The 16440-nt window shown below is 35.2% G+C and overlaps 1 protein-coding gene across 8 annotated transcripts; it reads left to right on the top strand.

Moving 5' to 3' along the window:
• Nucleotides 1–895: 895 nt before the first annotated feature.
• LOC110665172 (uncharacterized) lies at nucleotides 896–16184 on the top strand. 8 transcript variants are annotated; one of them, XR_009147616.1, is made up of 5 exons: nucleotides 3131–3438; nucleotides 3787–3863; nucleotides 3899–3933; nucleotides 4783–12366; nucleotides 15966–16184. XR_009147616.1 is itself a non-coding variant. In XM_058144026.1 (3 exons), exons 1-3 carry the CDS (start codon nucleotides 3064–3066, stop codon nucleotides 4825–4827), a joined length of 582 nt encoding a protein of 193 aa, XP_058000009.1. In that variant the 5' UTR covers nucleotides 2753–3063; the 3' UTR covers nucleotides 4828–5232. The 8 variants fall into 8 exon arrangements, 2 of the variants coding, with proteins under 2 accessions (XP_058000009.1, XP_058000010.1); XR_009147615.1 differs by having other exon boundaries at nucleotides 4768–12366; XR_009147614.1 differs by lacking the exon at nucleotides 3131–3438 and adding an exon at nucleotides 896–1281 and having other exon boundaries at nucleotides 3787–3933; nucleotides 4768–12366.
• The last annotated feature ends 256 nt before the right edge of the window (nucleotides 16185–16440 follow it).

Genomic DNA, 16440 nt, shown 5'->3' with positions numbered 1-16440 from the left:
GTTAAGCATTTTTTACTCTTTAGCTTATATATATATATATAATTAAATTTAATTTGAAAAATGGCATTTTTAATCTAATATTTAAAAAATTATAGACAAATCTTTTCTTTTATTCATTTTTAATTTAATATTACTAGAAGAAATAAAAATAAGAACCAATGTGTGAGTATTTTAAATTAATTCCAAAGATAAAAATTAATATTTTAAAAAATTTATAAATTTTATATACTAATCAAATAAAGGTGATAAACTAAAATAAAATTTTAAAATTTATAAATTTTATATACTAATTAAATATATTTGTCTTCATTTAATTTTATATTTCAAATTTAAATAATAATATATTTTTAGATAAAATTATTCAACTAAACATTATCTAAAATTCATAATTAAATTTATAATTAGAAAAATATAAATTAAAGTGAAATTTTTAAATAAAATATTATTTTTAATTATAAAAATTGTCAATTAATAGTTAACAAAAATAAACATAATTTACATTTAAAAAAGAAAAATCAGTTGCTAGCTTAAAAAAGCCCACACTTTTGGGCAAATAAAACAAGAAAAGCGCCAAGCCTCCCCTAAGGTGTTTGAAAACGATGTACTAAGTCCGACATCGTTCTCTTCCAATTTTTTATGTATGATTTTTTTAATTTATAATTTAAATTTTAATTAATATAAATAACATTTCATAATAACGATTTTATTATATTTATTACAATATTTATAAATGTTAAAATATAAATTTAACTAAAAGTAATATTTAAAGAAGCTAATTATATATAAATAAAATTAAAAAATATAATTTTATTATTTCAATGCATATAAAAATATTTTTAAATTACTTAATTTTAAAATATTAACACTAAATTATAAATTTTCTCAGATATTAGGTACTAAATTGGGGTTTACCCTGTGTGTATGTATATGGGTTTGGGTATTCTTAATTTCGTGACTGTACCTGGTGATCTGCTATCCTATTTCGTTCCTGCCTCTCATTGCGTTGCTGTGCTTGTGCTTCATAGAGCGTCGCCCTTTGCTTTCGTGCCTACCGCATCTTAGTCTTAATTAATATTTCAGCCCTCCTTTGTCTGTCTAGTGTGCGTGGTAACCTCTTTCAACTTGTCCTTGTCAGAGCCGTGGATAGTGGGGCAACGGTGAAATCTGGGGAAATCCTCCACTAAAATTGGAGAAATCTTACCTGATATTCTCTGGCACTTGGACTCAATTTGCTGCTACCTTTTGTTGTCAATGATGTTACAGCAGTGTAAAACCTCTAAGGTAAGCTATCCAACTAAATTCTGTTCTTGATGTATGGTTGATATTACTCACAAATTAGTAAATGATTTTTTTTTATTTGCACAAGTATTCCCTGGGCTAAAATGGGTTAAAAAGCTATGATTATTGGATTCAGTGGTTTGAATTTTACTGTACTATAATTAAATATTGTATATGATAATATAACCTTGTATCTGTTTGAATTTTGATCTTGTTCTCATTGCATTTTTCTTCTAGGGCTCATAGTTGATCTTCAATTTCATTTTTGTTTATTCCATTGAGTGTTTTTATGGCCTGTTTTCAGGTTACAGATTTTGAACTTTATTCTGGGTTTTTGAGTATTTGGAATTGTAAAAGCTGAATTTAGTTATTTATTGAGGATTTTGGAATGACCTATCTGTTTAATTTTAGTTTGTGCCTTCACTTTGGTTTTTGAAGAAGTTTGGATTTTAAACTTTCCATTATTTTATTTAAAATAATTAAACTACTACAGCATTTCTGAGATGGTTGTTGAGTTTGTTTCCTTTTTTTTTTTTTTTATTTTCTTGAATTTTTTTAGTAGCTTGTAATTAATTACAATATAAAGAGAGCTAAAACTTCAAACGTGAATTCATATAACACATAACATCCATTATCGAGTTTCAAACTAGCTACATTTTTTGCCCTTTAAATTTGAGACCACCCCACACCCCTGCGAAAAACTTGGGGTCATAATTAAATAGATCTCTACACAAGCATGATTCATTCTCTGCTTTTTTCTTCTCTGTTTGTCGTTGATGGGAGAGAGAGATTCCTTTTAGCCGGTGTTGGTTACGCCATATTAAATTCTGAGAAAATTAAAAACAAAAAGGTTCTGGTGAGTTAGCGTAGTATACAAGTAGTAGTAAACGGGTTTGAGACGGGTATAGGTAGTAAAAAGTATATTTTAAACGGGTTTGAGAGGAGTTTTGGTATATATATATATATATATATATATATATATATATATATCTATATATGGTTTTGGGTTTGGGTACCTTTAATTTCACAGATACCCTACAGGTACCATTATATTCATGTGATCTGTTATATCTGTTGATCTGCTATTCTATTTCCTTCTTGCCTCTGATTCCATTGCATTCTTTGCGCTTGTGCTTTATGAGCGTTGCCCTTTGCTTTTGTGCCTATCACCTCTTGGTTTTAATTTATTTGTTCATGCATGAATTGTATGTTTAGTGTGTAGGTACCACTACAATGGATCACATCAGCCAATTACCAACAGACATTACGTGTTATGTAATCTCTAAATCGTCACTAAGGGATCTTTGTCGAACAAGAACATTATCACACAGATGGAAATGCCTCACTCATCCTACCGGGTCTTATTTTTGATAAGGTTAACATGTTCTCGGTGGTGAAAATTATTCACTTATCTTGAGATCCCTTTGCGGTGGATACATAACAAATTTGTTGGAGGAGTTAATCAATTTCCTTAACATTATTTGATTCAGTGGTACACAAAATATAATGTCCTTTAAAGTCGGTTCTGTCTTGGCGATAATCATTCTGATGATATTGATCGATGGATCAGTTTTGCTATTCTGATGGCTGTTGAGAACCTCTTTGTTGGCCTTATTTGTCTAGGAAGACAGTGTTACAAGAATCCCAATGGCATGCACAGCATTGAAAATGTGGGGAAGTATGTTTTTCGTTCAGAGCTTTTTGAAAGTGTGGAAAACAAGTTGAAGCATCGCGATTAGTAGGTGTAGTTTAGGACTAAACTTTTCTACCAACCAATTTGCCACTATGGACTCTTTGCTTGATTTATATACCCATTGTCCAATTTACATGGCATGTTTTCTGTTGGTGAAGCTTCAAAATTTGTGCTTTATGAATTGTAGGCTCCCTTCAAAATTATCCCTTGGCTCGTTGCCTCAAGATCTTCACCCTTTATCTTGTCGTGGGATTAAGAATGTTCAGCTATTTAATGTGAATCTCTTGAACTTTCAGCTCAAGTCTCATCGATCGCTTAAGCTTAATTTAAGTGGAGCTCCTAATTTAAAGATTCTTGGTTATTATGCACATAAAAGAGGACTGCAGTCACTGCACTATATATTGACCGATCTTCCAAGACTTCTTCTTGATTTGAGGGTTTTACAGATTTACGCAGATGAGGATTGGGTATGTGGATTTGCAAAAAGAAACACACAAGCACACATGTACTTAAATATGCACCTCAATTTTATTGAAATGGTATATTGGCAGCACAAATTTTTCTGGGATCAATACGCATCTAAGCTAGTATTTTTTTGTTTATTGAGACATTCTCTAGGTACGTTAACTTGATTCTTAAACTCCTTTACTATAAAAAAAAAAGTAAAAATATAAAAATATAAGAGTTGAAATATTTGAGGCGCCAATAAACCATTTTGACATAGACTAGGTCAATATCCGTGTTTTGCATAAATGTAATAGCATGTGTGAGAATCTTAAATTCTTTTCAACAGAAAGCGCTATTTCTGCATGTAGGGTAAATTTGTACCGGAGAGGATGTCTACCTTCTCAATGGTTGTGGAATTAAAGCTGGATTTTCGAAAACCTAGAAAGTTTGACACCTTGAAGATGGTTTCCATTCTTAGAGCCTTTCCCAGTCTGCTGCTCAACCTTGAGTTATCGGTGAGTGATTTGGTTATCCTTTTATGCTCTACCATAATTACAACTTAGGAATATATATATATATATATATATATATATATATATATATATATATATATATAGATGGTTTCCATTCTTAGAGCCTTTCCCAGTCTGCTGCTCAACCTTGAGTTATCGGTGAGTGATTTGGTTATCCTTTTATGCTCTACCATAATTACAACTTAGGAATATATATATATATATATATATATATATATATATATATATATATATATATATATATATATATATATATATATTATTTTTTTTTTCTATTAGCTGTTAGTTCCCCGTGCATGTTACCTTCTATTGTTCATAATATTGTTCCCATATATATAAGGAATTTTTTTTAAAAAAAATTTAACTTTAGCTTTATATTTTCATATAATTAAAGTAAAAATAGGAGAGCCAAACTCTGTTAGAAAAGACCTATAATAAGTATGTTTAAATAGAGTTGCACTAATTTATCGTTTTCTTTGAAACTAATAGCTTTCCTGATGACATGTTAACATGGTGATTGTGGAATGGTTGTAGAAATGTTGATGGTTTAGTTGATAATAGTGGGCTTGAATGATATCCAAATTGTTGGTAAGTTGGTGGTCATTGCCATGATGGTGATTGTGGCAATGTTATGGTGGTGATGTTTGAAGTGTTGGATATTGCGTTAATCAAGTTAAGTGAGAGTAATAATGGTGAGCTTATTGGTCACAGCAGCAGTAACCACTATGGTAGAAGTCAAAAAATAATAATAATAATAATAATAATTTTTTGACAAGGTTTTTATTTATTTATTTATTTTTTCTGCTGTAACTGCAGACATGTTGTCCACAGGAGACTGAACAAGGGAGTGCTGACCTTGGCGATAATGTTCACTAATATCTGAAGTACATTAAAATACGTGGATTTAATACATCAAATCACACTGTGTTAGCAATTTATTGCTGACAGATGCTGCTGTTCTTAAGCAGTTGGCTATCAAACAGCAAGCCAGACACCATTTTGACTGCGCAGAAACTGCTAAGCAAATGCAATTTTTGGATGAAGTAGAATGCCAGAAGCTCCGCTTGCAATTACAGGCATTATCCAAAAGTGCAGTGGTGACTGTCACATGAATATATTTTTGGATTATTGTTAAAAAAAAAAAAACTTCCATTTCATATTTATGGGAGTTGCAAGGAATCATCGGGCCGTAGACTTTTTTTTTTTTTTTTATTTACATCAGGCTGTCCTCTATTTTCTGTATATTATATGTATGGTAAGGGTTTCCGGTTTATTTTGGTATCAGAGTCTGGTTATACTTGTATTATACATACTTCACTGGTGAGTAGGAGAGAAACTTTCAACCTCTGATATTTCTCTTATTCTCTGTATCACTGTTTTCTGCCATCTTCTCTTATCTTGGTATATCGGCTGGAAACTAGTAACTGCTTGATTCCTTCCTAGAAGGTAGAGCGATCTCTAGCTACAACGCCACATACCAAAAACATGGCTTGTCAAACACCTAACCCTGTTGCTGAAACTCATCTTTAGACCCTTTCTCCCTCTGAAATTGTTAATCTCACCTCTTCTCTTTCTTTCTCTTCACCACTTCGAAGAACACTATCTTCCAGAATTGATAATCTCGTGGAAATATCTACTCTACCTGAAGATGCTCAGGTTGGAGAATCTCTCTTACCTCTTCTCAATCCCTATAACATCTACAGACGATCTAGATCTCTAACCAGATCTATCAGATCTCTCATTTCTTCCAGAAGATCTTTATCAAAAGAATATGTTCAGGCCTCCAGAATGGATCAATGCTCTCTTCAAAGTTCATCTGCTGAACAGTATGTGACCTTAGAAATCCCTCCTTAGCTCATTCCCAGATGGAAACAAGAAGGATTTTCTCACCTCCTCTTTGGAGCTGTTAGACTTATCCTCAGTCTACATGGAAGATGAGGGCTTCCAGTGACAGCAAGAGTATCACTCCTGGATATGAGATTCTTACAGTATGAACATGCAGTGATAGGAACATGCCTTACCACTTTGCATGCTGGAAGTGTGGTACTAACGTTCTTCCTGAACTACAATCTTTCACTTAGGGATCCACATCTCAGCACCGCTTTAAAAGTCCAAATCCAACTCACTGGTGCAGCACAAGTCACATCCTCCATGATGGCTACGTTACACCATCAGATTATCTATAGGCTGCAAGATCATGCAGTAGATCTATCTCAGCCATTCGTATCAAATGACGCTCTGCTTGTGTTAGCAGACATTGAGACCATCCCAACAATTGTTCAGATACCTAGGCAACTGCCTAGAAATGAGCTTGAACAGCTTATCCCAAAGGATTGGTTAACCAATTATGAAAGACTCCATTCAACCTCTCAACCAATCCAGATCACAGAATCCTTTTTCAGGAGAAATCCTGACTGTACGGTACAGACCACTTTTCAGCCACCGCGGCATTCTACAGGATCCTTGCCTGTATTCCAGACCATGATGGTCCAGCTATTAGAAAAAGAGCAAGAAGACTTTTCCATTGGAGCAGTAACACCTGACAACCATTACATCTATCCTCAGAAGATAGATGGTCACTGTCCCTGAGATCTCCCAGGATCTGGAATGTGCGATGAAGATTGTGACTGTTGTGATAACTACTGGGTAAATGAATATGACCATCCTTTGTCTGATAAAAACTGGAGGAAGCTTACCAAACAAACAAGGAGAGCCTCTTGCAAGCCTCAATAAGTTCTCAGAAGAGACTATCCAGATAATAGCCCATGGATTGGTATCCATGAGGAAACCAAGCAGAAGAAGCCTCTTCCCATCTATGAGCCTGCCCTTGAGATCATCAGAAAAGAAGGAAAGAAACTGCCCCCTCTTAAACCAGTTTCTTCCCCTCCTCCTGCACTTCCTTTGGTGCAACCTTGTATGATGTTCTCACCCACTTCTTATGAAATAGATTTTCCCCCATTACCACAACAGACAGACCAGCAGACCGAAATCTCCACCAGACCTTTCATTCACTCAACTAAGGTTGATAGTGAAGGTCAGATAACTCCGATCACTCAAGCTGAAGAAGTTCTGAATTGGCAGACAAAGAATGCAGCTGTCCAAAATAAAACATTACAACGAATTGACTCAAAGATTGATCAAGTCCTCACCAGGACTCAGCATATCGATCACAAGGTCGATTATTTCACTGCATTTGTCCAGAACATGTACAAAGATTTGCAAGGCAGAATTAACCAACTTGACAGGGACTTATGATCCTCAATCCAACAAAGGAGGTTTGGCACAGAATTTAACCAGAAGGAATAGGAAATCAGACGGTTAAGAAAACAGTTAGCCCAAGTTGAAGCAAACCTGCGTAAGCCAATAGAGGCTCCTATTTCTTACAGCCCATTTTCCACTCCAATGGCCCATAATCCTTTCCTTCATACTCCTGAACCTGCATATTCCCCTTTCAGCCCTTTTAACTATTCATATGAACCACCTCCAACCACATATCATCCATCCCCTTTGTTCAGACCTAATCCTACACCTACCAGATATGAGCCAAGGAGTTCATCTTCTCCGGAAGAATCCCATCCTCCAAAAAGGAAGATTGATAAGGGAAAGGACAAAATATACCCTGATCCTCCTCCTCAGCATATGGTGTCTATACCCTCTGAACCAGAAGATGACTCTTCTGATAACTTGTTTGATGACAGTGAGGATGGACGAATGGATATCACGACATTGCTCATGGCTGATCGCTAACCAACTGCATCTCAAACAGGCCCTTCACCAACTACAGATTCCACCAGTGGCACTACAGGCCCTTCCACTGGGCCTCCCCAAGCCCAAGATCCACATGTGGAAATGCCAGAAGATGATCCAATCCTGGATTTTAATCTCCCAGGCGCCCCACATCAATCCAGGTCCAGCACAGGCCCATGGTTTACATTGGACGACATTCCCCCCTTAAAATGGAGGGATCGTCTTGCAGAATTTAAAGCTTGGCTCGATGTTCAGATGTTTCGAGAAGGTGCTGATTTTCATACTATTCTCAGAGAATTTATCTCTCGAATCACTGGCACATTACAAGACTGGTTTGCCTCCATCAGAGAATATAACAAAGCCCAGTTTTGTCACCTGAATGTTATACAGGCTGTCAATGCTATTTTTGCTGAGTTCCTTGGCGATGCATCTTTATATAGCAAACAGCTACGACAGGAGTTTTTTGACATGCGTTGCTACTCTTTAAAGAGAACAGATATTGAAAAGTATTACCAGCGCATGGCCCAGCGCTACTATTTATTAAATAGGTATAATGATGTCAACCTCAGGCATACATACATTGTTTCTCTCCCAGAAGTATTACAACCTGAACTCCACAGGAGCATCATTGCTACCTGAAGAGCAATGAATGCCATCACCATTGGAGAAATCCATCAGATGACTTTAGCCTGTTTAGATAAGATGTGCGAGCAACAAAAATTGTTCAAGGACATCATTGACAACAGCAAAGCCTTGAAGAATATCTGTCAGAAGTCCCACCTTGCTATAAAATGCAAGGAAAAGAATTGTGAATGCAAGCTAAAGAAGAAAGGGCATTACAAGAAGTATTCCTCTGGGTTCAAACCGCCTTTCAAGCAGAAGAAAAGAAGAAGACCAATCAGATACTTTCGTAAGAAAAGAACGGGTACAAAGAAGTTTGATAGGTGTTACATCTGTGGCAATCGAGGTCACTATGCTAAAAACTGTCCTAAGAACCCCAATAAGGCAGTCAAGCTTTTACAACACATACAACAGGCTTCTCACATCTCTCTGGAGCATGATGATGTTGAATCCCTGTTCTCTGAACAAGATGAAGATACAGTCTTCGCCCTTGGAGCAGATACTGGCTCAGAGCAAGACCACTTTTTCTCTTCAGAAGAATCCAGTTCAGATACTGAAGCCCATTACCCGTCTTACCTGGCCCAACATATCCAATCCTCCCAATTAACTTACAGCCCAGACACTATTTCAATTCCTTTAGTTCCGCGTCATATTGTTCCCAGCAAATATGAACGGCCCATTAGTATCATTGGTTTCCTAGATACCGGGGCTCACAAAAGCATGATGAACCCAGCCATCTTACCTTCAGAATACTGGGTCCCCCATGAAGAATACTTCAAGGCAGCAGATGGGAATGTTTCCAAGACTAGCCTCATCACCAAGCATCCCATTGGAATTCAGTTCTTCCCCACCTGTATCCTCTGGACCAAGGTCATCGGGTCAGATCTTCCTGACAAGGATCTGCTAATAGGCTTTGACTTGTATCAACAGGCGAAGCATTTGAAGATCCTCCCCACAGGATTAAAATATAAGAGGAATTTTTAGGCATTCACCTCTGTTCCAAGGTTATATTCTTTGGCTGATGCTTCAACTGAATTTCAAGAATACAAGGAGCTCCTCTTAAGATCCTGTGCTGATTCCCATGCACATTTTCACCATCATCACCCCCTGTGGAAAAACCTAGATTTCTTTGTCAATCTCCCATTCAAACTCAATGAAGATATTAACCCGACAAAGGCATCACACCCGGGGATGAACCCTACAGACTTGGCTCTAGCCCAAGAAGAGTGCAAACAGCTTCTCCAACAAGGACTCATAGAACCCACTTCCTCTCAATGGGCCTGCCAGACCTTTTATGTTGAAAAAAGATCTGAGCGATTAAGAGGAAAGAAAAGATTTGTCATTGATTACAAGCCCCTCAATCATTTCCTTCAAGATGACAAGTTCCCACTACCAAAACCTGAAGCCTTGTTCACTCAACTCTATGAGGCCCATGTCTTCTCCAAGTTTGATCTTAAAGCTGGATTTTGGCAATTGGGTATTAACCCCTCTGATAGGCCCAAAACCGCTTTCTGCATTCCCACGGCCCAATACCAATGGACAGTCCTTTTATTCGGCCTTAAGACGGCCCCATCAGTTTTTCAAAAAGCCATGATAAGGATATTCGAGCCCATACTTCACAGTGCTCTTATTTACATAGACGATATCCTTCTCTTCTCCAAAGATGTTACGGCCCATAGAACACTTCTCTCTACATTTCAACAATTGGTGGATTCCTATGGAATTATGCTATCAGAAAAGAAGAGCTCATTGGCCTAAACTGATATCGACTTCCTTGGAATGAAGTTTAAAGATGGAAAATACAAACCGGGACCTCACCTTGCAGAAGAATTACTGAAGTTCCCTGATAAGGACTTGACAGTAAAACAAATACAGCAGTTTCTTGGTATTATCAATTATATCAGGAAGTTTATTCCCCATGTGGCCATCCACACCTGCCAGCTATCAAAGATGCTTAAAAGGAATGCTCCACCTTGGAAAGAAGAACAGACATGTGCAGTCAAGGCGCTAAAAGAAGTGGCTCTGAATCTGCCACCTCTGAAGATCCCCAGCATTGGACATCGGATCCTTCAGACTGATGCTAGTGACACCCACTGGGGTGCAGTCCTGATCGAAGAAATACAAGGAGAAAAGCATATCAAAGGGAAACACAACTTGGTTTCTGATCTTTTATCCAGGCCCAAAAACCTCCACCTGACCCAGAGGTAGACTTTCTAGCATCGATATCTGATCAGAATCAGTATAACCATCCAATTGCAAGTCACTACCTCCATTTATCAAGAATAAATCCTTAGTTCTTCTTAAGTACTTAAGGATATTCTTGACAGCTATCTAGTGTTCCAAACCTAGATTGGATTGAAACTTGCTAGTCAAACTAACAACATATGCAATATCCGGCCTAGTACACAACATTGCATAGATCAAACTTCCAATAGCCGAAGCATATGGAATCCTAGCCATTTTATCTCTTTCTTCAGGTGTCTTTGGAGACATCTCTTTAGAAAGGTGGATACCATGTCTCACTGGTAACAATCCTCTCTTGCAATCAAGCATGTTAAACCTTTTTAATACCTTTTCCAAGTATAGACTTTGGGATAAACCAATTATTCTTTTCGCTCTATCTCTATAGATGCGAATCCCAAGAATATAGGTTGCTTCCCCTAAGTCTTTCATAGAGAATGTATTTGACAATCATACCTTTACAGCTGTTAACATACCTATGTCATTACCCATTAACAAAAAGTCATCCACATATAAGATAAGGAAAGTGACAGCACTATCACTAACCTTCTTATATACACATGGTTCATCCTCATTTTTGATAAAACCAAATGACTTAATGGTTTCATCAAAATGGATGTTCCAACTCCTCGAAGCTTGTTTCAACCCATAAATTGATCGTTTTAGCTTGTATACCTTGGAACCATCTTGGGATTCAAAGCCCCTAGGTTGTTCCATGAAAATGTTTTCTTCAATGTATCCATTGAGAAAAGCTATTTTGACATCCATCTGCCAAATCTCATAATAATAGTGCGCTGCTAATGGTCAATTGTGATCATTTGTGGTGTGTATGAATTGTTGGAAACAAGTTTAAATTCGGATTGGTGAGGGTCAATCTACAGGCAGCTTGACCTAGGTCCCTTTCAGGGACTAAAATTGAAAAATTTACTAACCCAATTGGTGTGAGGCCAATTGAGAATGAAACTAGACACAAAATGGCACATTTTTCATTGAGGAATCATGCCTAGAAAATGACCATAACTTAGTGAACAATTAGGCCAAATCCGGAATTGAGCACACTGACCTGTACAAAAATGACCAAAAGAACAGTAGTTACGTAAATGACCATAACTTAGCCTAGGAAGGTCCAAATGACCTGAAATTTTACTGGGAGAAAGCTGAGACATAGCCATACAACTTTTATGAAGAAAATAAACCCAAAATTTGACCATAAGCTATCCAAAAACTCACTTGTAGTCAACCCACAAAAACTGCCATTATCCAGAATTTGCCCAGAATTATGGATAAAACTAAATCTGGCCAGCTACGTTCAAATGGCTATAACTTAGGCTACAAAACTCCAAATAGAGTGATTAAAAAAGAGAATTAAAGATAAGACAATAAGGAACAACTTTGATGGACACTTAGCCAAATTTCTACTGTAGACAGACCAATGGAATAATAAAAATAAGTAACCCAAAACTGAAATTTTGATATTTAATAGGCTTTTAATTGAATTTGGTAATCAATGCCAACAAAAATATGACTCAAAATGTGGTGTGTGGGTGTAATTAGAATTATCATATCTAATTAGTATGAAAAAGTCAATATCTTGACCAAATGGTCAAATGAATTGTAGCCACAATTATACTAAGTACAAAGAATTCAATTTTATGGGATAAATTAAGTGTATAAAATTTAATTATTAAATTTATTAATTGGAAATAAATTGAACAGATATTGAAACACTTTAGTTATATGTTTTAGTGGGAAAGGAGCCCTCCAAGGAAGGAGGAAGAATTGAATCAAGACAAGCCTAGATAAGAGGTTTGTTCACAACTAACTCTTTTGTTATTTTTCACTTCCAAATTGATTTAAACAAGTTTATTTTATGATTTATGATTTTGTTGTGTTGAGAATTTTAACTTATTGAATGAAATTGTATAATTTAAATATAATTTTTCTTATGCATTTAAGGATTTATTGCATGGTTTGGAGAATTGTAAATTTTAAGTTTGATGTGTTGCCAACCTTGAGCATGAATTTATAATGATTAAATATGTAAATGGTTTGTAAATACTTTTATAAATAGAAATTGTTTTGAATATGATTTGAAACTACAGTTGACATGGCAATATGTTTTGAATTCTCATTAGCTTGTCTAGTGAGATATCTCCTCTACTAAATAGGGTGAGTTTCTTCCTCTCTGGCTTGCCAGTTGGGGAAGAGTTTGGATGAGTACTCATAAATACTAGCTAGTCTTTGTTCCTCCCTTTTAGCCTTGGTTTGTAACACCCCCACTTTAGCTATTCCGTACATTCTACTATTTCAGTGACCAGTGTCAGTCCAGACAACTCGAACGTCTGGAAAAATATTTAAACAAGAGTGAGGAGTCATAAATAACTCAAATAATAATAAGAAAAATTTAGAAAAAATTTTAGAAATAAAATACAACCAAGTTAAATGAGCCAGTGCCATAGCGATGGGTAACCCAGTGGTAAGTTACGGGTTTCGCAGCTAGAAGCCCTAAACCCGGGAGAAAATTCATGAAATAATTTTTTAGACTACAGAGAAGAGTTATTGAGGTTTTTATGGCATTAGAATGCCAAGAAAAGGCTTAGAAAAATTTTTAGATCGGTACAGACGATTTTGGCTCAATAAGCTAAACAGAGGGCATTTTGGTCATTTCGTCTTCAGAGATGATTTTTGGCCGACTTGTCCAGTTAAGTAAATAATTATTATGACATAAAATATAAATAAATATTATTAAAAATTGAATTGAAAATGAGTAAAAATAGAAAAGGAAAGAAAAATGAAAGAAATTGGGAATTATGACATCACATGATGTCATTAACATGCCCCCACCCAATCACATTTTGACACCTCATTAAAGGAGTTAAATGGGCTGAAAAATCAAAAGAATTCTGCTCATCCTTTCCTTCTTTCAACCCCTCTCTTCCACCATTACCAACTTCACCCAATCTTCATCTCACCTACTAAATCACCTCAAAAGCCCATCTTCCCTTCACAAAAACTTGTCATCACCACTAGAGCAAGACTTGGGCAGCAAAAAGAAGTGAAAATAAAGGAGTTTGTCAAGCTTGGATTGACACACAACAAGGTTAGTGCTACTTTCTTCCATATTTTTTTAGTAAACTTAAATTTGAGCATGAAAATGGAAATAATTACAAGAAAAAATTGAGAAATTATTCATGTTTGATGGAAGAAGAATTTTGGTCAGCATGTGTACCTATGGGAATTAATAAATTTAAATGAAATAAAATGTGTTTATTGGAGTTGCTTAGTAGGTATTTGTGATTGGATGTGTTAGATGGCATGGATTGCATGAAATGGACACTTTGGGAATTAGGGTCTGTGAAAAATTAGAGTTTTTCTTATGTAATGGTATATTAACCTTGTAATGGTCAATTAGTGACCATTTGAATGTGTGTGAGGAGGAATTGAAGTGAGTAAGGATGTTGGAGTTGAACTTAGGCTTGCTGCCCTTGGTGACCTGCAGGACTGATTGTGAGTCCAGCAGGTTTGGGTAGCTATAAATGGAGTTTTATAGGTTCAATTGGTGCAAGGCCAATTGGAAATGAAATTAGACACATAACGGCACAACTTTGGTGAAGAAACCCTGCCCAGAAAACTAAACCAAGTTGACCTAAAAATTACCCTAATCCGGGTGACCAACAGGCTGTCCCTGGAAAATGACTAAATGAAGAGTATTTGTTCAAATGGTCATAGCTCAGTGTAGAAAAGTTCAATTGATCTGACATTTTACCAGCAGAAAGACATATCCCTACAACTTTCATGAAGAACACAAATCCAAATTCTGACCATAACCTAGTCAAATTGCCAACCAAACTTAGGTCACCAAATCTGGCAGAACCAAATTGCCCAGAAATTCTGAGTACAGGTCAATCCGGCCAGTTATGGTAAAATGACCATAACTTAAGCTACAAAACTACAAATGGAGTGATTCAAAAAAAGAAATGTAACTAGACACAATAAGGAACAACTTTCATGAAGACAATTTTATCAAATTCCTACTGTACAAATAGTAGTACAAAGACACAAAGTGTAAGAACTAAATTGGTAGAGGAAATTAAGGTATGAAATTTGAAATCCATGAAATGTTCATGGATTACATGGAATAGAAATAGTAATTTACCTAAATGACTTAATGAACATTTAAGTTATGTGAATATATAATTAAGATTTGTATTCCCATTACTAGTAGGTCTAATAAAACATAAGTGATACCACTTGAATATAAAATGAAATTAACCTAGATGGATTGTTGAGACTTATACTCCCAACACCAATGGAGTTCATAATATATTATCAATACAACTTGAAGTATGGAATGTACTTTACATGAATAGATTGTTGAATGAATAAATGTGATAAAAGTGTCATTTGAGATTTAGGTTCCCATCAAGAGAGAAAGGAAAGATGTTTTGAATGTGAATTGTGATCAATATGAATGATGTAAGGAATGTATGAATATTATGATGAATGTATAAATTATGGAATTTGTCATGAAATAATGAAGTCATAAAATATAAAATATTAATATTTAATGATATTATATGTCCTTGTATTGCTTAGACATATGTGTCAGATTGGATAGATTGGCATGCCAATAGGGTATTGTTTAGCAGTACTGTGAAAGGCTTTATGCCTATATTCATGGCTTTATGCCCATATTCATGGCTTTATGCCCGCATTCATGGTTTTATGCCTGCATTCATGGCTTTTATGCCCGATTATGTGTTATCATGGCTTTTTAGCCATACTAACTGCATACGTGGTTGATGTTCTGCGTCCCATGGTATGACGGCCCGAGGCAACGCGGTGTATAGAGGCAACGCGGTATCCAGTGCCAACGACCCGTTATCCAGTTTAGTCAGCCTGTTATAGGTTACCTGGGCAGAGAAAAAAATTATTGAAATAAGTTAAGAATATTAGCAATTAAAAATATTAGAAATTAAATAAAATAAATAAATCAGTGAGAAAAATCCGAAAGGTATTAAACTAGTATTAAGAATTTAATTATTACGAAATGATCCACAACACATAGAGAATATTAAGAGAGTAAATGAAAGGCTAGCAAAATAAGCATAACGTAAGTAATTATTAGAAATGCATTCTCCATAATAAAATAAACATAAACTAAATATTTAGATTTATTTGTACATTATATAAATGATTATTGTAAACTTATGACAAAAGAGATTCTAGAGAGCAACATAAATGACGAAAAATGTACTGTATGATAAATTTCATATGAACCCAGTAAAATTATTGAATATAGAAAATATGCTCCAATTATTTTTATTTGTATAAATTATTTCTTGTCATATTATTGCACCACTAAGCAGCAATGTTTAGCGCGATAAATTTGTTTTCTCGCGCAGGTACTGAACATAAAAACCCAGTGGACATTAGACTAGAGAATTTAGAGTCTAGATCTGCGGAAGTATCAGAAGTGTACAAGGTTGTCACCTCCTCAGCAATGCATGTAGATAGGGTCCATATAGATCATATTATGTATTTTGTATATTATAATTAGTTATTATTTGTAATGTAAACTATGAATTGTATATTGAAATATAGATTATGGAACTATAAATAATTTGTAAATCATGTAAATTATGAAATTATGTAATTATTTTATAAATTATGTAAATTAAGGAAATTTTAAAATTTTGCTTATGTAATTTGATAATGTTTACATATGAATTGGATATGAATAGTTTTGTACAAATGAGTATGTGAATTACAAGAATTGAATATGAGATGAATATGAAGAGCATGAATGATATTTTTATTGTAAAATATTATTAAAAATTTCAAGCAGGTGAATAGTGAAATACGTCAACTGATGATTAA

Source organism: Hevea brasiliensis, chromosome 3 (genome assembly GCF_030052815.1).
Source record: "Hevea brasiliensis isolate MT/VB/25A 57/8 chromosome 3, ASM3005281v1, whole genome shotgun sequence".
Classification (NCBI taxonomy): domain Eukaryota; kingdom Viridiplantae; phylum Streptophyta; class Magnoliopsida; order Malpighiales; family Euphorbiaceae; genus Hevea; species Hevea brasiliensis.
This window is presented reverse-complemented; position numbering and strand designations above follow the sequence as displayed.